Consider the following 27,777-nt stretch of genomic DNA (forward strand, 5'->3'; position numbering starts at 1 on the left):
ATTAGTATAAAAATAACAACGCCTCGAAATATCAAGGCAGCAACATAATTTTCTTAAAAAACTATGGATATCAGTTATAATACAAATTGTGGTCTAGTCTAGTTTGAAAAAAAAAAAGCCGAGACAAGACCAAAAAACTAAAATCATTAAAAAATTCAGACTGGATTGCTTGGATTGTATACCAGACGAATCACTAAAATTACAATTTGGTCTGATTAATTTGCGGTTTTAACCAAATAGTTATATAAAATATAGCAAATTACTATGAGAATGTCATGTGAAATTTTATAATCTTCTTATTTTTATTTTATTATATTATATGATAGTAAAAAGAATAATTATGTCATTAAATTAAAATGAGTTTTTTTATTCAATTTACCTTGTGATTATGATTCATTGACTTCGATTGAATTCAGCTCAAGAATTTTCAATGTTAAAAAGAAACACTACTACTAATAAACCAAGAGAGGAGCCCCCCGGGCCCCTTGTATACTTGTTGGAAATTACTGATACACTCAATAACTCAACACATGGTATACTGCTACCGGGCTACTGGCAATACAAACCCAATACCCTTTTCATTTTTTGTATTTACCTTCTTTTTTTTAACCCCATTATAGAAATCTATATAGGAAAATAGAACATTCCCCAGACAATGAATGCCACTCTAACAACCTTCTGCCATTTTCCATTTACGGCATTCCCTTTTTTATATCCCCCCCCCTCTACCGTTTTCCCTCACTCGCACCTTTTCTTCAAGTTTCTACTCAACTCTCATGGATTACTTGTTTACTTACTTATTATACACCTAACAATTACTCATCCGCCATGAAAATACCTTCATCCCTTCACCATTTTTCCCTCCTTCTAACCATCTTACTTTCATCTTCTTCTCTTACTATTTCCCGCCCAATTTCACCCTCTCCGGAAAACCCACCTCCTAACTTCTCACCTTTCAAACCCAGTATCGCCGTCATCATCGGTGCTCTCACTACTCTTTTTTCACTTACTTTTCTCCTTCTTATGTACGCTAAACACTGTAAACAGCGACCCGGGTCTTCCTTAGACCCCGATTCCTATTACTATAATCGGAGTTTCCCTGTTCCCGGAAGAAAAAACTCGGGTATTGATCCACTTATTATTGAATCATTACCCGTTTTCCGGTTTGGCGCATTAAGGGGTGAAAAAGATGGGTTAGAGTGTGCAGTTTGTTTAAACCGGTTTGAACCGGCGGAGATTCTCCGGCTTTTGCCTAAATGTAAGCATGCTTTTCATGTTGAGTGTGTTGACACGTGGCTTGATGCTCATTCCACGTGTCCTCTCTGCCGATTTCGGGTTGACCCGGAAGATATCCTTCTTATCGACCGGGTTAAACCGGATGAGTTGGGATTGGGTTTGAGCTTACCTGAGTCAACTCGGCGAGTCTCGGGTCGTCACTCGTCTGCACTCGAGCGAGGCGGTGGGGAAACTAAAACGAAATCACAAACGACGTCGTCAAGGAGATCATTAGACGGGACAATCAAAGCCGTTGATAAAAGAAAAGATGGGATGTTATTAACCGTCGATAAAGAGGTTAGGAGAGTAGAACATAAAATTATAATAGAAGGTGGCCCACAGGAGAGATGGAGTGATTTTCAGCCGTACGATAGGCTTTACTTACGATCAGAGATGTTGATGAGCGAAGGGCGTCGATCATCAACGAGAGTGCACGGGAATAACCATGGGGTGAGGACACAGGAGATCACTAATAGTGGCAAAAATGTAATAAATGAAAGAAGTGTGTCGGAAATCACGGGGCTAAGCAGGTTTACCAGCAGAAATACAGGAGGTAGTGGAAATGAAGAGAGAGGAAGGGAGAGACATGATGGGGCTATTGCCAGGTGGATGGCCTGGATTTCGCAATCTAAGACAGCTGTACGGCCAGGAGCTTAAATTTAGATGTTTATACGATAATCAAAAATTTGTTGGATTTTTTTAAAGAAATTAAATTATGTGTTGGGGACTTGGGTAAAAAGATTTACGGTGGGTCCACATATTAAATTATCATTAATTGAGTAGGTCAATGGAGTATTAATTAATTGAGGGGTAATAAATTATATTTGAGTTTTTAACCTCTAAAATAGGGGTGACATTAAGTTTTTAAGGAAAAAAAAAATACTTCTATCACATTAAATAGAAGAAAATTAAGGTGGTAAATTGTAATTTAAAAGGATTAATTTAAATTTTTTTATGTAAGGGTATTACAATGTTTTACAAGTACATCAAAGTGTATTTGGTAACAAGTATTTTAAAAGTAAATTGCTTAGAAATAATTTATCTAGTTTTTAATACTTGTTACGATATATATTTTTCTGCAATTTAATTTAATATTTTAATTTTTTGTAAGAGTGATAATTTGACCTTGCATTTTATTTAGTTGTGTAAAATCAAATTTGTAAAAATTAATATTTTTAAAACAATATTGCCTGAAAGAATAATGAAAAATTGAGAACCAAAGATAGTAGTTCTCGGACTATTATCCATAGTAACATTTAGACACCTATTTTGGAATAAAAATTAAAATATTAAAACTTTCTTATTTTTCTCCATCAAGTAATTTAATGGACTCTCCATTACATTTGAAGTAATACAGAGGATTTCAACTCATCCTCGTCAAACGAAAAAGGCTACTACGTTATACTTATATGTATAGATATAATTTCATAGAGATAAAAAAATATAAAAATGAAAATTGAAAGAAGTGGTGGAGTGCTTAGCTAAAATATAATTGTACTTCTTTGTCTCAAAATATTAATTATATTTGATATTTTGTACGATAATTAATAAAGTAACTATAAGATGTATACTTTATGTTTATGTTTTCTATTGGAATTAGAATTAAAGATTAACTTTGGTATGGTTTATTAAGTTTTAATTGTGTTATTTGAGTAAGCATTAATTGTACTTTTGATATTTTTTAAATCCTCTATTAAATTAATAGACCAATAAAATTGCTTTATTCATTTTCTTAACAATTTAGAATAACTTTTCATAAATAAAATGATTTCAAAAGTAACCAATAAAACTCTAAACTGAATACAAGATAACATGTAAACAGATGAATTATGTAGCAATTTAGCGAGTACTTCATATATTTTGGAAGTGTTTCTACAAATGACAAGAAATATAAATGTTTGATTTTATTTTGCAAATTGGCAATGAGTAACTGAAGAAGTAACATATTAGCTTTTTCAATTTTAGAGATTAGAGATTTTTTAAATATCATTGTAGTTTACAACAGAGTATCATTCTTTCAACCGATATAAACATCAAAATTCAGGTAGTATAGGTCTATATCATCTGAATTTCGACCGTATATAGATCACTAAAGTAGTACGATTAAGAAGCTAATTTTTCTGAAAAGAACACGCGTCAGTTCTTAAAAGAGGGAAATGTTGTTTAGGCATTTAATGCACCGTCATAAACCCAATAGGAGGCTGCCACATCAAAAATTATAGCTAGCTTTATAAAAACAGTGCCTTGGGATTAGAATGACTCTCTCAAAAGGTTATTTGGGACATGAACCATATACACCTCACTCAGATTTATATACTTACATGGTTTAAGGCTAAAGGACACCCAATCTGATCTTGCTCAGAATCAAAAGCTTAGTTCAGATCATTGGAAGCATTCAATTCAAGACCATGAGGAGAGCAAGAATTCAAGCAAGGATCAAGCTACTCCAGCCCAGGAAGAATATGAAAGCCCAACAGAATACACGTGCAGCCTTCAGAACATCAAAGCTACTGACCAGCAGCATCCTGGCGACCAGGCCTCCTTGCACCTATGCCTGAGACCTGACCCTGCGAGCCCAGAGATGATTCAGCCCAAGAATTTCATCTTTGCAAATGGGTCTAGCCATAAAGGTCCCAGGACCCTCCTGGTGTTAACCGCAGAGCTCTGAAAGTACAGCCCAAAGTGCCCCAGTCAGCTGATTATCATGAGCAGTCTTTTGAAGACTTGGCCTAGTTTCTGTTTTTCTGTTTTAATTGTCTTGTGCTAGTCACGTGTGTAAACTAGCTGTTAGTTCATAGAAAGCTATATATAGGCCCCTAGGCCTCGTGTAATAGACATTCATGAGTGATTAATCAGATTTCATTCTTCATTCATCCATTTTCAAGTGCATAGCTGAGTTTTTCTCTCTTCCATTCATCCTTGTGTGTGCGTGAGTTTTCATTCAATCAACCGGAACAAAAGGGCGTGGAACGCTCCTGAGCAATAGATTGTGGAACAATTATTGTGTAACCTTCAATCTTAGGGAGTGAAACTCCAAGGTGAAGGCGTGGGAATATCCCAAAGGTGAGTGAAGCCGGAGAAAGGGAACCCAAAGGTTGGCCTGAGAACCAAGAATTGGTTTCTTGGGTATATTTTGGTGATCGTGAGTGTTAGGAAGAGTCAAGCAATCTGTTTCCAAGTGAAGGGATTGATTGTATGCAAGTTTGTGAATCCGAAGGACACAAACTTGGTGCAGGGACATTTCCAAGAATATTCAATGATGGGCTATAAATACTTGCAATTACGCCATTAACATTTGACAAGGTATATATTTTTCAAGCAATTTATGCATTTACTATCAATATTTATTGATCTTCAAACAATATTTATTAAGAACAAATTTCATTCGTTAAACCTTCGATCATTTGAACTTTTAAGAACATTTCTTCCATTAAGACAAACAAGAAACTATAAAACAATTACTTAAGCCTCACGCTACAAACACATTTAAATATTAATCCTCCAAGTTAAGAGTCACTGTGCATTTGGGTAAGGGTTTATTAGGCAAACATTTGGTTCATTCACTGACTTGAGCGTCGGAGTAGGTTTTCGGAAAACTATTCCGGGCTTTTCTAACCCTTGTTTACTGTACAAGTCATAGGACATTTTGAAGAGTGGTCATATTACAAAATTGGCTTAATTGCCTGAACAACCCCGCCCCAACCCAACAATAACTCTTTCTTAAGGCACATCTTAGACTAATACTGATTTAGTTATGTAATTAATTGTGTCCTTTTCAAATACAGGAATAATTATATTATTTTAAAAAATTCAACTCTAGAATGTTTTAATAACAAATAGGATAAACTTACGATGCCTTTTTTTTTTCACCTAAATAATTGCACAACTAGCGGCAACAAGCCAACGCCCTTCTTCATCCTTCCTCGCCTTAAAAGAATCGGAAGGTAGATACTGTGTTACACGGACACGGCACTGAACAGTCGTGTCGCGTGTCCGACACGTGTCGGACACGGACACGCGACGTACACATGAAAATCCGTGTCCGACACGCCAAATGAAGTGTCTAATATTTTAATATTTTTCCGGACACGCGGACACGGCAAGGACACGGAAGGGACATGGCAAGACTCAAGAACACGTTTTTTAAAAAAAAATAAAAAATTGAATTTCAGAATAGTCACTCGCTGATACACGAATTCCCTTTCCCAGTTTCCCTTCCCTCTCAATTCCCTCTCTTGCTCTCCTCTCACTCCTCTCAACTCTGCTCTAACCCTAAAACTCTACACAACTCTTCCTCCACCTCCACAGTCGCCGCCACACTCCCGCACCACGCCACCACCGTCGGCTTCTCCTCCTGTCCTCCATCAGACCATCACAGACGAACACTGCTGCACTCTCTTTTGATTTTATTTAAGGTATTTTCACTCTTTATCCTAAATCCTAATATTAATCTTGTTCTAATCTTTAATCTTAGTGTTAATCTTAAATTCTTAATATTAATATCTTGTGAATTCAAATTTGTTAATGTTGAAATTGGGTTTAAAAAACCTGAAATTGGGTTTAAAAAAACCTGAAATTGGGTTTAACAATTCTATTTGTGAATTCAAATTGTTTCGAAGCTATTGAAAATTTGAACCAACATTTGAAAATGTTGAAATTTTTGTAATAATTTTGTTAGAATGTTGTTTCTTGATTTTTTTTTGTATATCGTCTTTAATTGTGGTTGTTTGAATTTGAAGAGTTCAATCATGTCTAGTAGTGGGGCTAGTGGCTCTGATTCATGTTAGTGGTGATGCTACAAATGAAGAGGGTGATTTCGGTTCTTATCCTTTGTGGAAATATGTTGTTAAAAGGGAACAAAATGAGTGGGGGTGGGGGTAATTATACTTGGCAATGCAATTTTTGCAAACAAATAAAGAGTGGTTCATATACTAGAGTTAGAGCACATTTGATGGGTGTTGCAAAAGGTGGAATTAGTCAATGTCCTAATGTAACAAATGAGGATAGAATGCAAAGGAGAAACTTAGAAAGACAAGTTGAGCAATATAAAGAATCTAGACAACCAAAAAGACCACCACTTCCTAGTCAATCTTTGTCTTTTGAAACTTCTCTTTCACCAAATTCATATGCCAAGAAATAAGTATATTATTTTCAAAAATTCAACTCTAGAATGTTTTTGTAACAGGCTCAAATATCTTAATCTTAATCTTCCGATTAATTATTCCGAAATTTTGTTTCGAATTCCTAATCCTTTGGCAATCTAATTCAAATCACCTTTAATTCCTAAACCTTATTCCGATTTTGTAATTTCTTCCAAATATTAAACTTAAAAATATATATATATTCTTAAATTTCTTTATAAGCACTAAAATATTATTTTATTATTTTATACTACGAAAAGTAAATTTTAATATTATATTTACGGTTTTATTAAAACATTAGGTTTTAATTTCGTTTCCTTAAACTAACTTTACTACTTATCATTTTAACCTTACAACTTTGATTTAATTATTTTATACCTAAAAATTAACTGTATTTTTCTTATTAACTTTAAGTATAGTTTTACCAAAATTTTCTAAGTAAACTATCATATTTTCATAATCAAACCTTAATCATACTTTCCCATTAATCTAAAACATTTCACTAGTATAAACTAGAACAAAAATTTGATGAACCAAAATCCTTTCTACATCAATCCATAATGTTCATCACTTACATAAGCTATCACCATTTCCTTACACAAGTCAACCTTCTTCTACACTCCAAACTCTTACACATCCACTTACACACTCCAACTCTTACACGTTCACTTACACACTCTAAATCACTTACACAAGTTAACCTTCTTTTTCATACAATCTTATGAACTAAAAAGTTGCCCAAAATCCATTATAAATACCCCTCCTTAGCCATGAGATCACTTGCACCCCATCATCAAATCTTTCTACCATTCTTTCTTATATCTTCACTTCATTAACATCTTACTAATTTTATACCCTTTTTATTTGTTGAAGAATCAAATGAAGATGGAGCTTGATCTTATCACTTCTTAAGCCAATAATCATCAACTTTTGAAAAGTCAAGTATTATCTTTTGGAGCTTGGATATCATTTTCTTTTTGGGTAATTGAAGATCTACTTCTTTGAAGCTTGGAGCCTTGAACACTTTCTCTTTTGGAGCTTATTTCTTTAAGTTCTTATTTTCCTATTATTATTCTCTTACTTGGTTTAACACCACCTTTGGAGGAAAATGGTACACATTTTCTTAACTCTCTCGTTATGTGATATTTATTTATGGTTACTTGATAATATAAAAGCATGATCAACATGATTTTATTTTAGTCATTTAAACTTTACATGGTAATATTAAAGTCATATCCAGTTTAGTGATATTTTCGTCAAAACAATAATATTTTTTGGGACACTCGAAAAAAAAGTCATATATATGGAAATTTTTGATTAATATGATAATATAGATATATATGAATTTTACTAGTTAAATAAACTTATGTCTTTAAAATGATTCCATATCATCTTGGTGTTTTGATAAATTTTTAATCGGTTTATTGGTAAAATAGTCAAACAAATTTGTTAAAATGCTTAGCGTTGTTTTTCTCCAAAACTCATTTCATTTAGATTTTGGAAATTTAATAACTTGTCGGATTATGTTTTTTTTTTAGTTATGATAGATCCGTTTTACTATTTTACTGATTATTTGATAAAATACGTTATTAATATTACTCTTGACTTTTATGATTATTTATGACATAAAAATGACTTAGTTTAGCCTCAGGAATCTTAGTATAGCTACGAAAATTTGTTATTTAATTAATATTAATTTATTAGATACTAGTAATTTGTTTCTATTAAAAGGGTAGAATTGACAAAATTTTGACTAGTGCCAGTTTGACTTATAAGAATGTAAACTATTTCGGTTTAGAGTCTTGTTTGATATTGCATGATATTGATTGTATGACTCTGATAGTAAGGTAATGTTGAACCATGGACCGGCATGTAAAATCCCGGCGTCCGTGTTAGCCGGCACGTAAAATGCGGTGTCAGACAGGGGGTCCGAGAAAAACCCATCCTGTGAAGTCTCGAGCATAACAGTATTGAGAGGAGTGACGACTCCCACCACAGTTAGGGTTTAGGACTACGGTCCTCACCTAACCAGACCCTTATATATATCAATTGTCATTATTGTTGTGATCTTGTGATGTGCTATGATGGTAAAGCTATGAGGCTTAATTGAACTTGATTAAATAAGCATTAAGGTTACCAAGTATTTAGTAGCAGTAATGAACTTCTGCAAGTATTGAGAATGTAGCTTAATGGCTTAGTAACGGTCAATAATGAGTAATAACCTTCTATATTGTGCTTGATGATTATTTTGTAAGCATAATTTAACTATTGCATCATAAGCTTGTTGAGAAAATTGTACTCGGCTTTATCGCTGACCGATTTAATCGGCTGTCATCCGTATTATGAATGACAGTATTTTGCAGGAAAATTTAGCTCAGGTTTCGATCCATGCCGCAACTTTAATTATTCTATCGAGGACTTAGCTTCAATGATTTTACTTGATGACTATATTGTACTTATGTTTTTTTTTATCGTAATTAAGTGAACCTTATTTTATATTTTCTCAGTTGTAAGATATTTTTTTACTTATGTTTTGAACGATTTTAGTTCAAATGGTTTTTAGCAGTTCGGCGTTTTACACTTCCGCATTATTTATCTTAAGTATAATTATTAGTGTTAATTATGTATCGAGAGTGCCGCTCCTGCTACACGTGGTATCAGAGCTAAAGTTACTCGAATCTTGGAATTTTAGTTCCATGTGAAAGGCTCGATAGCTGACTAAAAAAATAAATAAATAAATAAATAAAAAGAGAATTTCAAATGATTTTCAAAACAAGTCTTCCTAAAAATTCTATTTGTTTTCTATGTGCTTATGTGACTATGTGTAAAATTACGTGCCAGATTAATTAAGTTAATGTGAAAGTCAGTCACATGTTTAAAAAATTTTTTAGGTAAGAAATGGCGTAACTTCATCTGATCACGAAGCTAGAGTTCGAGAGCTAGAAGCACAACTAGCTCGGATGGAAAGGACAAATGAGCGACTGATCACCCTCATGGAGAATCAGGCTCAAGAGGCCAATGACGACGGGAAATACTTTAAGAATATGGCATATCATCGTCCGCCGCAATACGACGGAGAAGCTGATTCGGTTCGCTTCGAGAATTGGCTCGCAGAGATGGAGAAACTTTTAGAGGTCATTAACTGTCCAACACACCTAAAAGTAAAGCTGGCTTCCTTCTACCTATCTGGTCCAGCAGAGTTATGGTGGCGTTCTGTCAAGGCCACTATGACTGATACTTTTTGGGATGATTTCCTTATAACTCTTCGTCAACAATTCTATCCGCCATCACTCCAACGGAAAAAGGAGAATGAGTTCTTACATCTTCGTCAGGGTCTTATGACCGTGATTGAGTATAGTTGTAAGTTCAATGAGCTATCTCGATTTGCTTCTGACATCGTAAGCAAAGAAAGTGTTCATGCATCCCGCTTTTTCGAGGGTCATAATCTTATGATCCAAAAGGGGATCGGGAAGTATTCTGACTTCCGAGATCTCTACGACCGAGCGCTTGAGTATGAGAGGATCCTTGACAAGGAGGACAACACCAACAAAAGAAAATTTGGTGGAGGCAACAACAACAGGAACAAGAGGCCGACCAATTGGGATCGCAAGCCGTTCCAACCAACAACTTCAACAAGAGTCACAGTTTGGAAGTGTCGCTTATGTGGTAAGGATCACCGAGGTCGTTCATGCACTGGGAAGATCATCTGCTTCAAATGTAAAAAGGAGGGTCATGTTTCCACTAACTGCCGAGAAGGGATCTAGTTGGGAGCTAGTAGTACTGGTAATTATGGAGCTCCTAGTTCTTCGGGAAATGTTCAGAGTATTGCAGCTAGGAGGACTGCCGGTTTGCACGCTATTAGCAACTATGTAGACAATCTTCATCGGGCGTTTGAGGGTAAGGTCATTTCTGGTCACTTTGTCGTGGGAGACTCTTTGGCTCATATTCTTTTTGATTCAGGAGCTGACCGATGTTTTATCTCTACTTCTTTCCTTCATAAATCCTCTATCTCTCTTAAACCTCAAAAATTTAATCTCCAAATTCTATTACCTGACGGTTCACCATTCCTATGTGACCGTATCTTTCCTAATTTCCCTCTTAAGATTTCGGACAACCATCTACCTGCTGATTTAATAGTGTTTGAGTTGGGTACATATGATATTATTTTGGGGATAGACTGGTTGGGACGTCATCATGCGAAGATTTTGTGTAAAGAGAAGATCGTTCGGGTTAAGGCTCCAGGTGGAGAATGTTTGATTAGGAAGAATTCTGTGTTTCCCATTTAGACCATTTCTGCTGTTCAAGCCATGGAGATGATTAAACATGGAGATAAGGGATATTTGTGTTTTATTGCTAGTAGTGAGGAGAAAATCAAGTTAAGTCTTGAGGAAACCCCAATTGTTTGTGATTACCCTGATGTTTTCCCAGAGGATCTACCTAGTTTACCTCCAAGGAGGGAGGTTGACTTTCATATAGATCTAATTCCTGATGCTACCCCTATCTCTAGGACTCCGTACCGTTTTGCTCCAGCTGAGTTAGCCGAATTGAAAAAGCAATTGGATGAGTTATTGGAGAAAGGTTTTATCCAACCTAGTGTGTCACCCTAGGGAGCCCCTGTTCTGTTTGTGAAGAAGAAGGATGGAACGATGAGATTGTGTATTGATTATAGGGAGATTAATAAGATCACCATTAAGAACCGTTACCCTTTGCCCAGGATAGATGATTTGTTTGATCAGCTAAGAGGCGCTCAGGTGTTCTCGAAGATTAATTTAAGGTCTGGATATCATCAATTGAGGATAGCCAAGGAGGATGTTTCTAAAACAGCATTTCGGACCCGATATGGACATTATAAGTTTTTGGTGATGCCATTTGCGTTAACAAATGCACCTGCAGCATTTATGGATTTGATGCAGAGGTATCTTCATCCTTATTTGGATAAATTCGTGGTTGTTTTTATCGATGATATTTTGGTATATTCAAGGAGTAGGGAAGAACATGAAGAACACTTGAGAATGATTCTAGAGCTTTTGAGAAAAGAGAAATTGTATGGGAAGTTTAGTAAGTGTGAGTTTTGGCTTGAGGAAATTTCTTTTCTAGGTCATAAGGTCTCTAAGAGTGGAATTTCTGTAGATCCTGAGAAGATTAAAGCAATAACGGACTGGCTGATTCCTAGAAATGTGACTGAAGTTCAGAGCTTTTTGGGATTAGCTGGGTACTATAGGAAATACGTTGAAAACTTTTCTAAGGTTGCTCGTCCCATGTTTAAGCTGTTGAAGAAAGGGATACGATTTCAGTGGAATGAGAGGCACACAATTGCTTTCGAGGAATTAAAGAAAAGACTTACTACCGCCCCTGTTTTAGCAATGCCTGATTGTAGCAAGCCATTCGAGTTCTATTGTGATGCTTCATTCAAAGGTTTGGGTTGTGTACTTATGCAAGAAATAGTTTATGCATCGAGGCAGTTAAGGCCACATGAGGTAAATTACCCCGTGCATGACATTGAGCTTGCTGTAGTGATCTTTGCTTTGAAGTTGTGGAGACATTATTTGTATGGGTTACCGTGTAAGATCTACACTGATCATCAAAATTTGAGGTATGTCTTTAACCAAAAAGAATTGAACATGCGCCAAAGGCGGTGGCTTGAGGTTATTAAGGATTATGATCTTGAAATTGTGTACCACCCTGGAAAAGCGAATAAGGTAGCTGATGCCTTGAGTAGGAGACCGAGAGTGTCTGTGAATGCCATTATGTCTGTACCATGGGAGTTGTATCGTGAGATGCAGAGTTTGGGATTAGAGATTTGTAGTCGACACAAGGTTGGTCAGTATTTGGGAGTAATGACTATACAACCCACTTTGTTTGATCGTATAATTGAGGCACAACTTGAGGATCCAGAGATTGTTGAGTTGATCCATAGAGTTGAGGAAAATGAGACTGATGCTTTTGAGTTAGGAGAAAGAGGAGAGTTGAGGATGAACGGTAGATTGTGTGTTCCAAATCAATTTGAATTGAAGAATGAGATTCTGAAGGAAGGTCATCAAAGTTTATTTCATTTGCATCCAGGTAGAGATAAGATGATTGAGGAGATAAGAGAGATATTTTGGTGGAAAGGTCTAAGGAAAGATGTCTCTGATTTTGTGTCTAAGTGCCTAGTCTGCCAGAGGGTAAAGTTCGAGAGACAAAAGAGTTTAGGGTTGCTTGAACCCTTGCCTGTCCCAGATTGAAAGTGGGACTCGATTTCTATGGACTTTGTGGTAGGGCTACTAAGGACCCAGCAAGAGAATGATGTTATTTGGGTCATTGTTGACAGATTGACCAAGGTCCCTAGATTTGTGCCGATGAAGAATACTTGGGGGGCTAAGCAATTAGCAGATGCCTATGTCCGAGAGATTGTCAGACTTCATGGTGTTCCGAGGACTATTGTTTCGGATAGGAATCCGAAGTTTTTATCGAGGTTTTGGGAAAAGTTGCAGGAAGCTTTTGGGAGTAAGTTGTGCTTGAGTACTGCTTTTCATCCTGCGACTGATGGTCAGACTGAGAGAACTATTCAGACTTTAGAGGATCTTTTGAGATGTTTTGTGTTGGACTTTGAGGGTTCTTGGGAAGATAAATTACCGATGGTGGAGTTCGCCTACAACAACAGTTTCCAATCTAGTATAAGGATGGAACCGTATGAAGCTCTTTATGGAAGGAAGTGCCGAGTACCTTTGTGTTGGGATTTGATGGATAGGACCATTCCCGAAGGTCCAGATGTGATTCAGGAATCCATTGATGCTCTGAAGATTGTTCAACAGAACATGAGAGCAGCACAGAGCCGACAAAAGAGTTATGCTGATAATCATCGAAAGATGTTGCAATTTGAGGTTGGCGACAAGGTTTTCCTAAAGGTTTCACCTACAAGGGGTGTCCAACGTTTTGGAGTTCGAGGAAAGTTGAGTCCAAAATTTATTGGACCTTTTGAGATCCTAAGGAGAGTCGGGGAAGTTTCTTATGAGTTGGCTTTACCTCCAAGTTTAGCAAAAGTTCATAATGTGTTCCATGTTTCACAGTTGAGGAAGTATGTTCATGATCCGTCTCATGTTCTAGCTCACGAGCTGCTTTTGATTGAAGAGTCTTTGGTGTATGAGGAACGACCAATCAGAATCTTAGATACCCGAGTAAAAGAGTTGAGAAATTCGAGGATTCCATTGGTCAAGGTTTTGTGGTCAAACCACGGGGTTGAAGAGGCGACTTGGGAAAAAGAGGTCGACATGAGAGAGCGTTATCCTAACCTTTTTGGTAAGTCCTAGTTTCGGGACGAAACTATCTAAAGGGGGAAAGAGTTGTAACAGGCTCAAATATCTTAATCTTAATCTTCCGATTAATTATTCCGAAATTTTGTTTCGAATTCCTAATCCTTTGGCAATCTAATTCAAATCACCTTTAATTCCTAAACCTTATTCCGATTTTGTAATTTCTTCCAAATATTAAACTTAAAAATATATATATATTCTTAAATTTCTTTATAAGCACTAAAATATTATTTTATTATTTTATACTACGAAAAGTAAATTTTAATATTATATTTACGGTTTTATTAAAACATTAGGTTTTAATTTCGTTTCCTTAAACTAACTTTACTACTTATCATTTTAACCTTACAACTTTGATTTAATTATTTTATACCTAAAAATTAACTGTATTTTTCTTATTAACTTTAAGTATAGTTTTACCAAAATTTTCTAAGTAAACTATCATATTTTCATAATCAAACCTTAATCATACTTTCCCATTAATCTAAAACATTTCACTAGTATAAACTAGAACAAAAATTTGATGAACCAAAATCCTTTCTACATCAATCCATAATGTTCATCACTTACATAAGCTATCACCATTTCCTTACACAAGTCAACCTTCTTCTACACTCCAAACTCTTACACATCCACTTACACACTCCAACTCTTACACGTTCACTTACACACTCTAAATCACTTACACAAGTTAACCTTCTTTTTCATACAATCTTATGAACTAAAAAGTTGCCCAAAATCCATTATAAATACCCCTCCTTAGCCATGAGATCACTTGCACCCCATCATCAAATCTTTCTACCATTCTTTCTTATATCTTCACTTCATTAACATCTTACTAATTTTATACCCTTTTTATTTGTTGAAGAATCAAATGAAGATGGAGCTTGATCTTATCACTTCTTAAGCCAATAATCATCAACTTTTGAAAAGTCAAGTATTATCTTTTGGAGCTTGGATATCATTTTCTTTTTGGGTAATTGAAGATCTACTTCTTTGAAGCTTGGAGCCTTGAACACTTTCTCTTTTGGAGCTTATTTCTTTAAGTTCTTATTTTCCTATTATTATTCTCTTACTTGGTTTAACACCACCTTTGGAGGAAAATGGTACACATTTTCTTAACTCTCTCGTTATGTGATATTTATTTATGGTTACTTGATAATATAAAAGCATGATCAACATGATTTTATTTTAGTCATTTAAACTTTACATGGTAATATTAAAGTCATATCCAGTTTAGTGATATTTTCGTCAAAACAATAATATTTTTTGGGACACTCGAAAAAAAAGTCATATATATGGAAATTTTTGATTAATATGATAATATAGATATATATGAATTTTACTAGTTAAATAAACTTATGTCTTTAAAATGATTCCATATCATCTTGGTGTTTTGATAAATTTTTAATCGGTTTATTGGTAAAATAGTCAAACAAATTTGTTAAAATGCTTAGCGTTGTTTTTCTCGAAAACTCATTTCATTTAGATTTTGGACATTTAATAACTTGTCGGATTATGTTTTTTTTTAGTTATGATAGATCCGTTTTACTATTTTACTGATTATTTGATAAAATACGTTATTAATATTACTCTTGACTTTTATGATTATTTATGACATAAAAATGACTTAGTTTAGCCTCAGGAATCTTAGTATAGCTACGAAAATTTGTTATTTAATTAATATTAATTTATTAGATACTAGTAATTTGTTTCTATTAAAAGGGTAGAATTGTCAAAATTTTGACTAGTGCCAGTTTGACTTATAAGAATGTAAACTATTTCGGTTTAGAGTCTTGTTTGATATTGCATGATATTGATTGTATGACTCTGATAGTAAGGTAATGTCGAACCATGGACCGGCATGTAAAATCCCGGCGTCCGTGTTAGCCGGCACGTAAAATGCGGTGTCAGACAGGGGGTCCGAGAAAAACCCATCCTGTGAAGTCTCGAGCATAACAGTATTGTGAGGAGTGACGACTCCCACCACAGTTAGGGTGATGGTAAAGCTATGAGGCTTAATTGAACTTGATTAAATAAGCATTAAGGTTACCAAGTATTTAGTAGCAGTAATGAACTTCTGCAAGTATTGAGAATGTAGCTTAATGGCTTAGTAAAGGTCAATAATGAGTAATAACCTTCTATATTGTGCTTGATGATTATTTTGTAAGCATGATTTAACTATTGCATCATAAGGTTGTTGAGAAAATTGTACTCGGCTTTATCGCTGACCGATTTAATCGGCTGTCATCCGTATTATGAATGACAGTATTTTGCAGGAAAATTTAGCTCAGGTTTCGATCCAGGCCGCAACTTTAATTATTCTATCGAGGACTTAGCTTCAATGATTTTACTTGATGACTATATTGTACTTATGTTTTTTTTTATCGTATTTAAGTGAACCTTATTTTATATTTTCTCAGTTGTAAGATATTTTTTTACTTATGTTTTGAACGATTTTAGTTCAAATGGTTTTTAGCAGTTCGGAGTTTTACACTTCCGCATTATTTATCTTAAGTATAATTATTAATGTTAATTATGTATCGAGAGTGCCGCTCCTGCTACAGTTTTAATAACAAATAGGATATACTTATGATGCCTTTTTTTTTTTCACCTAAATAATTGCACAACCAACGGCAACAAGCCTACACCCTTCTTCACCCTTCCTCACCTTAAAAGAATCGGAAGGTAGATATTCAATTAAACAAATTTCATTAATGGCAATCTTATTTTCTTGTTAGATATATCCTCTTTGTTTTCTTATTTATTATATTGATTACATATTGATTTTTTATTTAAAGTTTCTATAACCATGACTTAATTAGTTGATTTTAAGATTTACTTTATTATATATTTGTTTTAATAAGAATAGATGGATCTTATGTTGATTGATGCTCTCTCCTATTCTTTTTACTTGTCATATTTCTTTATTGAATAAATTTATTTTAGTTGTCCTATTTTCTTTTTTGACATTGTTTTTTTTTTCTTACTAAATTGTCCTTATTTTGTCGTGTGTGATTACGAAATTACCCTTATTTACCTAACTAGTCTAACCTAATTAACCCTCACTAACCCTAATTACCCCACTATTATTTCCCTCCCTTTTAAATCTAACGTCCTCCCCTTACTCCTGATCTTACCAAAAAAACCTAACATTTTATTGGTTATTTATCTTCCTTCTGAGTTCCCTTCATTTTCATCTTGATTTCCTTTTGGTTTAGCTGTTTGGACTTTGAAGTAGTTGTTTGGATTTTAAAGTTGTTGAGAATAATGTGACTTTAGTGCACAATTGATATGTGCATTTATATGTGTTATTAATGGGATGGAATCCTATGAGATTGTTTAATGAGTGAATAAGTTGATAACTTAATGTTTGTGATTTATGATGGTGATTAAAAGTATGGATTAATTCGTGAGTTATGAAGGAGATGAAGTAGGACTTAACACTACAAGAAAAATCATTTTTAGCAATAAGTTTTAGTAACGACTATTTTTTTTTCGTTGTGAAAAATACAAGTTGTTGCGAAATTTGTTGTTATTGATAAATAATTGTTGTCATAAGAAAAAAATAACTTTCCCACCACTTAAAATAATTTTTCTGTATAACCTATTTTTTTGCAACGAAAAATTTAATTGTTAAAACTAAATAAATAATTCATAACTATATATATCATTGCAAAAAGAATTAAATATACAGATATAACAAAGTGGTAGCAAACCTTTTACTAATAATTTTTGGCAACGAGTCCAATCCCTTTGTCTCAAAACGCGCATTTTTCTTTTCATTTCCCTCTCAAATCAGCCCAAAATCCCATTCCCTCTCAAACAAAGTGAAAATCTATTTCCCTCACAAACCCACGGTTGGTAAAACCCCATTCCTTCTGCACACTGGAGTTTCTGCCGCCTTCTGCACACCGGAACTCTTGCTGCCACGCCGTAGCGATCAAACCCATGGCTGGTAAATTTTTGTTTTTTTTGCTTTTTTTTTTCTTTGAATTTCTGGGTTCACGATTGTAGAGAAATAGTTTTTCAATTTATGGGTTGTTCTTGTTCTTGTTCTTGTTCTTGTTTTTGTTTCTTGTTCTTTGAATTTCTAGGTTGTTTTTATCCTTTCAATTTTTGGGTTATAGATTAAACCCACAACTGGTAATCTTTGTGAAATTTATGTGATTGATTTTGTGAAATTTATGCGATTTAGAGCATTTTGAGAGTAATTTGATTGGAAAAACTGTTACGGTTTATGTTTAGGGTCTGTGTTTAACTCAAATGAGATTTTATTTTTTTAGGGCCTTTCACGGGCCCATCGTCATCGTTAAGGTCTTCAAAGATAACGTTTTAGTCTGGGCCTGATTAGAGTATAAGGATTATGAATGGAACGAGTTGGTAGTGGATGGTGGTGGGAGTATTAGGTGTGCTCTTCTTGGTGGGAATTTTCTAAGACAGTCAGTGACACTTTATGTAGTCCCTAATCAAGTAAGTAAACTTACACATGAAGTGCATCCATTTAAAGAATTCACAGTTCTCTTATCATTATATGGCTTAGAATATTTAGTAATATAGCAAATTATGAATTTCTTGATTCACTTTGAGTCTTATAGAGCTTACCACTTTTTTAAGAGGAACAAAACATCACATAATGATAAACGTGTACCATCTTCTACCTCGTTTCATTTCCTTTCCATCTTCCATGTTGGACTTCCTAAATTTATGCTGTGCAATAATTATAAAATTGTATTTGTGTTTGTAGTTCATGATATATAATCTGTACTTAAATGTTTGTTCATTTTAAAATCCAACAACTTAAATGTTCTAGTTTTTGTATTTCATGATATATAATCTTCCATGATGTATAATCTGTGCCACTATTGTTCTAGTTTTTGCCTATACATGATGCCAATGGTCCAATCAACTTTAGTACTTAAATGTTTGTTCATTTCAAAATCCAACAGTTGGGGTACTTTTCTCAACACTGTCAAAAGAATAGTAGAAAATCTACAATCTCAAGTGGATGGTATCGTCACTTATTGAAAACATTTTCTAAGTTGATTTGTCACGCATGAATTGAAAAAATGGTAATCTTTGTTCTTGTTCTTATTGTTAAATTGTTCTTCAAACAACTTAAAGTTAAAATGCCACATGGTTTTAAATTGTTATTCAAGTTGCTAAATTGTTCTTGTGTTTGTTTCAAAATTTTAAATGTTCTTGTTGTTGTTAAATTGTTCTTCAAACAACTTGAAGTTAAATTGTTCTACAAGTTGTTAAATTGTTCTTGTTCTTGTACTAATTGTTAACAACATTATAAGAAGTTTTGGGGTGATATCATTGAATGCTATATAACCTAATTACTATAAAGATTAAATATAGAAATGATTTTGAATAAGGCATGGGTCAAAGTAAAGGATCGTTCATCTATTGATTATGTAAATGGTGTTGGTGAGTTTCTAAATTTTGCTCTTTCCAAAGTAAGAGAAGATGATTGAGAGAGTACTACTATTAGGTGTCCTTGTCATAGTTGTAGCAATATATTTCTTAAAACAAAATGTGATTTAAGATTAGACTTGCTTAAGAGAGGAATGTATGAGAAGTACACTTTTTGGGAACTTCACAGGCAAGAATTAGTTGAATCTGTGATGGGGATGATGTTAATGAGTCGAATGACATTGATAGTGGTTTCACAATGTTGTAAGATGCATGTGGAGTTGGTGCTATGAATGTATGTTGGGAGTGTTGAAGAGGCTTTAAATAATGTTGAGGAGTATGAGAACCATTAAAAATGCATGGCACAACAATGTCTAAGTTGTCATATATTGTTAAATTATTACATTTAAAGGTTTTGAATAATTGGTGTGATAACTCTGTTGATAGTTTACTCCAATTAGAACGTTAAGGCTATGGAGCTAACCTTCCAACTTCTTATTACGAGGCTAAGAAACTTAGTAAAGACTTGGGCCTTGATTATTATAAGATTGATGCTTGTGAAAATGATTGTATTCTTTATTAGAAAGAGCATGAAAAATTGATTGAGTGTCCTACTTGTGGTTTATCAAGGTGGAAACAAGAAAAGGAAGGCTCTTCTAAAGTGGTAAGATTTCTAGAAAAGTTCTAAGATATTTTCCATTGAAGCCTAGACTACAAAGGTTGTACATGTGTAGAAAGACATCTAAAGACATGCGTTGGCACAAAGAAAGGGATGCTACTAAAACATATAGAGTGAATGATTGTGATAGGATCATAGATGATGATGCCCTTTCTGGGGAAGAGGAGGATGATACGTTTTTGGAGGATGACAATGCAAGTGCGATAGATGATACAATGAGACATCCATCTGACTCCTTTGCATGAAAATCATTTGATGAAGAGTATAGTGAATTTGCTAAAGAGGTGCGAAATGTTATACTTGGACTAGCTTGTGATGGCTTTCAGCCTTTCAATAATTCACAACATAGCGTATGGTCAATAGTTCTTATCCCTTATAATTTTCCTCCTTGGTTATGCATGAAACCTTATTCATTTATGCTATCTTTACTAATACCTGGTCCAACAAGTCTTAGAATTAATATAGACGTCTACCTTCAACCACTTATTGAGGAGTTAAGGAGCTTTGGGAGGTTGGTGTTGAAACCTATCAAAGACTACTGTGGACATGCAATGACTTTCGTGCACATGAAGATTTGTGTGGATGGTCTACAAAAGGTTATTACGCTTGTCCATGTTGTCATAAGGAAACTAAACAAATTTCGTTGATGCATAAGGGTAGTTATTTAGGGCATCGTCGTTGGCTTCTAATGAATCATAAGTGGAGAAATGATGCCAATTCTTTTGATGGTAAAGTTGTCTAATTTATATATAGATTGTAGGTTGTTTCATAAGATAACAAAGTCGTTGGGAAAAATGTGTGTTTTTTTTACAACGGTATAGTCGTTGCTAAGAACAGTGATGACAAATTTTACTTGATTGTTTTCCCTACGGTAAGGTCGTTGCAAAAGATAGACTATCATGCATTGCAACGACTTATGTTGTTGTGAAAAACAAATATTTAACAACGATAAAAGTTATAGCTAAAAATGCAGAAGATTTGACAACGACTTTTTTTCGTTACAACAAAACATTGTAGGAATTGCAACGACATGTCTTTTGCAACAATAAAACTAGTTGCAAAATACGGCAACCTTTTGCAACCACCAAAGTCGTTGCTAAAACCTTTAGCTACGATTGTACCCACAACAATAGAATTTGTTGCAAAAAACATTTTTAGCAACGAAATCTGGTTTTTGGCAACAACTTTTTTTGTTGCTAAAATCGACTTTTCTTGTAGTGTAATCATGTGAGTTATAAGTCTTAATGAAGAAGTGGAAAAGATGTTCTACTATGCTTAGTCGAGCAAAGCTGTCAGAATGCCCACTGATGGTCGCTCGACGGAGCGAGCTCATGGGTCGGTCGAGCGAACAAACAGAATGTATCCAGTAGCTTCCTGTAGCCCCCTCGATCGAGCGAGCCTCTACTTTGGTTGAGCAAACCTTCTGGCGTTCCTATGATGCTGTTTTTGACTCTTCAAGTCCTTGGAGCTATTTCAATGTTTTTAATTCATATCTTTAATGTATTAAATATTGATTAGTGTGATATCCCCTATAAATAGAGAGCTCATTTGCTCATCCAAACACATCAAATACAAATCCCTAAGCCTAAACACATAGCCTTTTGTTATTCTCTTACATCATTTATAATACTTCATTGTAAGAGTTGTAATTCTTGATTGTGATAATATAAGCAAGTAACTACACACCACGGAGGACGTAGCCATCTAATAGCAGGGTTTTTGCACGTCGTTAATACTAGACCCGGATCAAACAATATTTATAACACCCTAATACAACTACAAATAACGTAGCAGTAAGTCGGGGATCGAACCACGAGGACAAGGCAAGCAAGACAAAGGACTTGATGTAGGGAGGTTAAAGGGTGTAAGGGTGTATGAACTAAACTACAAAAAGCAATAAACAAGCAAATATAAAATTAGTGATAAATGATAGAAGACAAACAGGGATGGTAGGGATCCACCCTAGGTTGGATTCTATGGACTCATGGAGAGTTAGGTCAGAGGAGATTGAACAGTAATCAATCGAGACACTCTAGATAACGAGGGAAAGTTTGTGACCCTATGAGCCACACAAATGACCCATAATCGCCCTATGTCTCCTAAAGAGTGGCAGGACAAGATTCAAATTGAATATCAATCAATCAATCAATCAACAACAACCTCAACCCTAATCTAACACTCGAAGAACAAAACCCAAACCTACGGTTTCACCAAACCACAACCCCTAAAGAAACTACTCACACGTGCTTAAATAAGGCAAAGAAAGTAAATAGGAACATGATTGAAAGTATAAAGAACAAGAAATACACCAACAAGAAACAAAGGAGAAAGCAATAAATGATAGCAAGCAATAATGAAGAACAAGTAAGAAATAAATGAAGCAACTACTCCAACTTATGTAAAGAAAGCAATAAAAGCATTAAATGAAAGTATTTGTAAGAAAAGAAAGTAATAAAGATGAAATAAACTTACAAAAGGAATCCAAATACAAAGCTTGAATGTAAATGAAAGCAATAAAGAAAAGCTTTAACTCTATTCTACGGCATGAAATGAAATGGAAAGCATAAAGATTGATGTTCTAAGTTGAGAGGGAGTTTCTCGAAGTAGGCATAGGGTTTACATTCAGATTAGGGGGATATATATAGCCTAGGAACTAAGGGGACAAAAGCCCTAAAATAACCCACGAGGCAAGGCTTGCAAAGAATTCAATATGCGCGAAAAATAGGTTCATTCGACCGAATGGGGCACCATTCGGGGTTTCCAGCAACTTCCAAGCACAAACAGTGAAGCCCTTGAACCATTCGCCCGAATCAAGCTACATTTGCCTGAATCAGGGTGTATTTGGCCTCTTTAGTGGGTTTTTGAACCTTCAGAGTAGAGCTAAGGCCTTCATTTGCTCGAGCAAGCCTCCATTAGCCCGAATGGAGGTAGAACGACTTGGTTTCTTCCTTGAAATGTGTCTTTGAGGTGCCGGAATGACTTCCAACTTTGCGAGGCCCTTGGGGAATGACTTGGAATGCTTGGAGAAGCTTCGGGATGCGTGTCTCACCTTCGATCATGGTGTCTATGCCTCAAATATACGCCACTCGACCTCGAAATCTCCGAAAATACCAGAAAGTACCTTAAAACACCTCGGAGACAGGAACAAGGTAAGATAGAGCAGAATATGTATATAACCAATATAAAATAGCGAGACTCGACACTATGATGATGTGCTCTAAAACGAGCACATCACCATCATTGGGTGAACCTCCTTAAATCTTTGTGTTCTTTTGAATTGTTTTATTTCCTTTTAACATTGTTAAGTCATTAAAATTATATCGGTTCATCAAGTTACTTCGAACCTTGCGATCTTGGTAACATTAGAGGTTAAGCTCTATACTTAGACTATAATAAAGAAATTATTTCAAAAGTAGTTAACATAGTTATGTTTTTAGACCTTATAAAACCTTTTAGATGTTATGATTTCAAGATTTGATTGTTTGGCTTAAGTAAACCCCGTAATTACCTAACTACTTAGTTAATAAGTAAGCCCAGGTTGTTACATTTTTGGGCATAAGAGGAGGTCTATCCTAAATTGTTTGTCTCCTTCCCTTACAAAATTGTGTAGTATTTTTTCTTTTCAATTAAATTAGGGTAAGAAAAGGGTCCACCCTAGATGAATTGTCTTCATCCTCTTTTGGTTGTATTTTTGTCTCTTTTGGTAATAAGTTCTTTTCATTAATCAATAACGACAATAATAAAATAATAAAAATATTACAAAAACTTTAATCAGATCATACCATGTTAGATGCGATCAAACTCAAACCAGACTAATTTAGACCATAATTCAAATTGACTAAATCAAACTAAATCAAGCCCTAATTCATATATTCATATTAGATGGAGAGAACATGCCCAAATTAATGAATTTTTAAAGTGAGAGTAAAAAAAGGGAAATTTTAGATGGTAATTCTGAGGTTTTGGTTTTTTCACGTTGTAATCAAAACTTTTAAAAAAAATCACGTGGTAACCCTGTGGTTTGCCAAATTGTTCCATTGTGGCCTTTTTGCACATGAAACGTTAGCAAACGTTAATTACGAAGCTTTAAGGCCGTTGTACGCCTATTTATGCGACTCACCATTTCAAATGCCATCAATTTCAACCTTTTCTCCCAAAATATAAATCCTAACTCTACCATCTTTGAATTTAGGGGACAAAATGATTTGGATGAAAGATAGTAGAGTTGGGGTTTATATTTTGGGAGAAAAGGTTAAAATTAATGGCATTTAAAATGGTAAGTCACATAAATAAGCGTACAACAGCCTTAAAGCTTCGAAATTAACGTTTGCTAACGTTTTATGTGAAAAAAGGTCACGGTGAAACAACATGGTAAACCTCAGGATTACCGCGTATTTTTTTAAAAAATTTTGATTACTATGTGGAAAACTCAAACCTCAGATTTATCAGGCGGAATTTCCCAGAAAAAACTTCTACTTACTAATTTAAATTTGGAAAAATTACCCTGAATAATACGAACTTTCACTGATTTTCCTACAATAATACGAACTTTCAATTAACCATGAATAATACGAACTTTGATACATATTTCTCGCTGGCATACCTGACCGGTTGTTAACCTGGAGAAACGGTAAAATCTGCTTTTCTTCCTCATTTGCTGCATCAGAAGGCTGGGTATTTCGACAGCCTTTATTTGAAACTTGCTCATCTTCTTCATTTGCTCACTCTCCTCTTCCAATTTAATTACTTCTTCCAACATCTAAATTTTTTTTTCCATTTTCATTATAATCTCTAAAGTAATTTGATATTTAACATGTATTCTCCTCCGTCATCATCTCAATCTAGAACTTCAATTGCAAAAGGAATTCCTTTATGTAAACATAGTGTTCATGCTAAATTACAAGTAGTCAAAAAAGGAACAAGGGTTGGTGAGAGGTTTTATAGATGTGCATTTTGGCCAGTAAGTTTATTTTTTTCAGTAGCTTTAATTTGTTTTATGTTATTTTTGAATTTCTTTATCAATTAGGGTTTCATGATTTGGTTTGAAATGTAGGCACAAGATTGCAAATTTTTTAAGTGAGAAAAAGATGTAGAGTATACAAGTGAAATTTCTTCTTGTTTGGAAGAAGAGAAAGCTATGTTGATTGGCAAAATAAGGAAATTGAAGGCTAAGAATGCGAAGTTGAAAGAAAGCGAAGCTATGTTGAAATTGAAAGTTGTTGAATATGTAAACGCACAAAAAGCGTTAAGTTTTGTACTTGTTGCATCATGGGTATTATTTATATTGTTCTTATTTATGTTAAGCTAAGTATAAGAATTTGATCATGTAATGGAACTTTATGTATTGAAAATCCAATGTTTTTGATAATTTTCAATAATTACCTTTACATACATAAGCATTTCTTACACACAAAAGAGCTAAAATGTTTTTGAAAATGTAAAATTTGAACAATGCTCTAATCCGTAGATTATACCATAATCGTAACTTGATACATACAAAAAAGTTATGTTTTCCAAAAGAGCAGCAAAATGACACTTATTATTACAACATCAATTCTTTGTTGTCGATGCTTGGGTTGATATTATTTCAGAAGAGTTCTTCTTAGGCTTTCCCCTTTTAGCAGTACTTACACCACTCCTTCCGCTTGCACTACCAGTCCTACCCCCTCTACTCCCTTCCCCTGCTCTAATTGTCCTGTTGCCTTTACCTAAAGAACTCGGTTGTGCAGACACGTTGTGATGGGATAACTCTGGTGTGTTCGTTGCGACATCAACAATCTTTTTCGGTCTTCCTCTTCTTCTTTTCAATGGAGGTGGTTGCTCAACCGCTTTACCCTTATCCGGACATTTCCTTTTGTTATGTCCAACCGTATTGCAAATGCCACATGTCATTTGAACCCCGTGTCTTGAGAGCTTTCCCGGTTTTTTAGGATCTTCATGCGGATCCTTAATTCTGTTTTTTCGTGGTCTACCCGGACCAATCTTAATTGGAGGAGGATCGATCGGTTTGTCAATTTTAGGCCAATACCTCTCGCCAATACAAGGATTGATGCTTCCTTCATAGGCTCTCAAATAAGCCTGTCTAGTGTAGCACTGATCAACAAATGACTCAACCTCCTTGTGCAAGTAAAAAATAGATGCAACTGCATGACAACATGGAATCCCTCTTAAATCCCATTTCTTGCAAGTACAAGTTCTATTTTCAATATCAACCTCTAAAACATCCATACAATAGGCTACTTGGAAACGCGTTGATGTTGAAGGAATGACAGTGCACTTAACTGCTTCTTGCTTCTCTGAGTCTAACATTTTTTGTACTTTGGGACATAACAAACCCTTCCACTTCTTCAATGCCTCTTCCTTTTTATTTGCCATCCTCTTCATTAGCATTGTTCTAATTTCTTCAAGCATATCTATTAAATGATGGGATCTAGCATTCATGATGTAATTATTAAAAGTTTCTACCATATTGCTCAAAATAACATCACACTTGCCGTCTAGTTTGACAAAAGATCTACAAAACAAGTGTGGACCACATTTCCTAAAGGCATCAACAGCAACCGGATTAACATCCTCCATCTCCGTAATTGCTTCCTCAAAATCAGCCAAGTTGTATGCTTTGACACATCTCCAAAACAGTAATTTCAACTCTTGTCCTTTGAACGACTTGTTCCAATTTGCGTAGATGTGCCTAGCACAATGCCTATGTTCTGCTTTTGGAAGCTCCAGCTGGACTGCCCTCAAAATGCTCTGTACAGGATATAAGTGAATTATGCATTTTCATGTGTAGGTACAATGCAGATGCAGATGCATAATCCTGAATTGCAGATGCAGGAGAATGCAGCATGTTTATCATGTACAATGCAGAATACAGAATGTTCTGATATGGGGTTCACATCACAGAATGTTCATACTTTTGCTCGTTATCATGATATTACTATGCAGCTAAATCCAGCACAGTATACTAAAGACGAAATAGCTAAATCAGTAAGGAAGGGTGTATACCTGGTGTTCATCTGATATTAATATCCAGTCTTTACCATTATCATGAGGCACACACTTCTTCAATTCAGAAATGAACCATTGCCATGATTCATTGTTTTCACCCTCAACAACAGCCCACGCCAATGGATACATTTGCTCGTTAGGGTCTCTCCCAACTGCACTTAATAGCATTCCTCCCAAGAATGTTTTAAGAAAACAACCATCAATGCACAATATTTTCTTGCACCCACAACCCAACCATCTTTAATCCCTTCAAAGCAAACAAAAAGCCTCTGAAATGTGGGTGGATTTGTGCTTGGATCGGTAACAACAACGAAGTGGCTATTAGGGTTACTTCGTTCTAAAACCCCAACATAGCTCATGAGCTTCTGATAATGTTGTTTCATGGATCCATGTAACCTCCTATGTGCAGCATACTTAATCTTGTACGCAAAGCCCCTACTAATGATAATTCGAAATTGTTTCCTAACAATATCAACTAGTTCTGCAGAAGGAATGTGTGGCTTTGACTTGAATAAATCAAGTAACTGCTCTGCACACCAAGAAGCTTTGAATTGTCGATTAGAATCCATGTTTCTTTGACAAGTGTGATCACCATTAACTTTCTTGACAATAAAGGAAGCTCTTTTTTTATCCCAACTGGCGTAAAGCTTAAAGGGACAACCATCAACACACCTTACACCAAGCTTATTCAATTTAGACTTGTCACTCAAATAAAACTTTACATTCCTTCCCTGATGAATTGCATATTTCCTTACCGCCTCCTTAAATTCAACTGGGGTGCTAAAAACTTGCCCAACAATCCATTTGAACCTCCTAAAATCGGTAGTAGCATCCTCATATTCATCATTACTATGTTCATACTCAGATAAACCCTGTGTGTTACTACACTCACCCAATTTCAAAACAGAATCACCCACTTGCTCTACTTCTTCGAATGACAATGAGAAATCTTGACTATGCACAA

The 27,777-nt window shown here is 34.9% G+C and overlaps 4 protein-coding genes across 5 annotated transcripts in view; 2 read left to right on the plus strand and 2 right to left on the minus strand.

Moving 5' to 3' along the window:
- LOC130814806 (oxysterol-binding protein-related protein 4B-like) overlaps positions 1–27,777 on the minus strand; it is a 988,965-nt gene that overhangs the window by 717,976 nt on the left and 243,212 nt on the right. The gene's annotated exons all lie outside the window — the stretch shown is intronic.
- On the plus strand, positions 664–2,342 carry LOC130814810 (RING-H2 finger protein ATL43). The gene has a single exon (XM_057681029.1). The coding sequence runs from the start codon at positions 829–831 to the stop codon at positions 1,930–1,932; it is 1,104 nt and encodes a 367-aa protein (XP_057537012.1). The 5' UTR covers positions 664–828; the 3' UTR covers positions 1,933–2,342.
- LOC130815655 (uncharacterized) lies at positions 9,461–10,383 on the plus strand. Its single transcript, XM_057682145.1, has 2 exons — positions 9,461–9,927; positions 10,377–10,383. Exons 1-2 carry the CDS (start codon positions 9,461–9,463, stop codon positions 10,381–10,383), a joined length of 474 nt encoding a protein of 157 aa, XP_057538128.1.
- On the minus strand, positions 25,356–26,942 carry LOC130815657 (uncharacterized). Its single transcript, XM_057682146.1, has 3 exons — positions 26,811–26,942; positions 26,605–26,685; positions 25,356–26,555 (listed from the first exon to the last, which is right to left on the minus strand). The coding sequence occupies exons 1-3, from the start codon at positions 26,940–26,942 to the stop codon at positions 25,356–25,358; spliced, it is 1,413 nt and encodes a 470-aa protein (XP_057538129.1).

The sequence above is a fragment of the Amaranthus tricolor genome, chromosome 6 (genome assembly GCF_026212465.1).
Source record: "Amaranthus tricolor cultivar Red isolate AtriRed21 chromosome 6, ASM2621246v1, whole genome shotgun sequence".
NCBI classification, from domain to species: domain Eukaryota; kingdom Viridiplantae; phylum Streptophyta; class Magnoliopsida; order Caryophyllales; family Amaranthaceae; genus Amaranthus; species Amaranthus tricolor.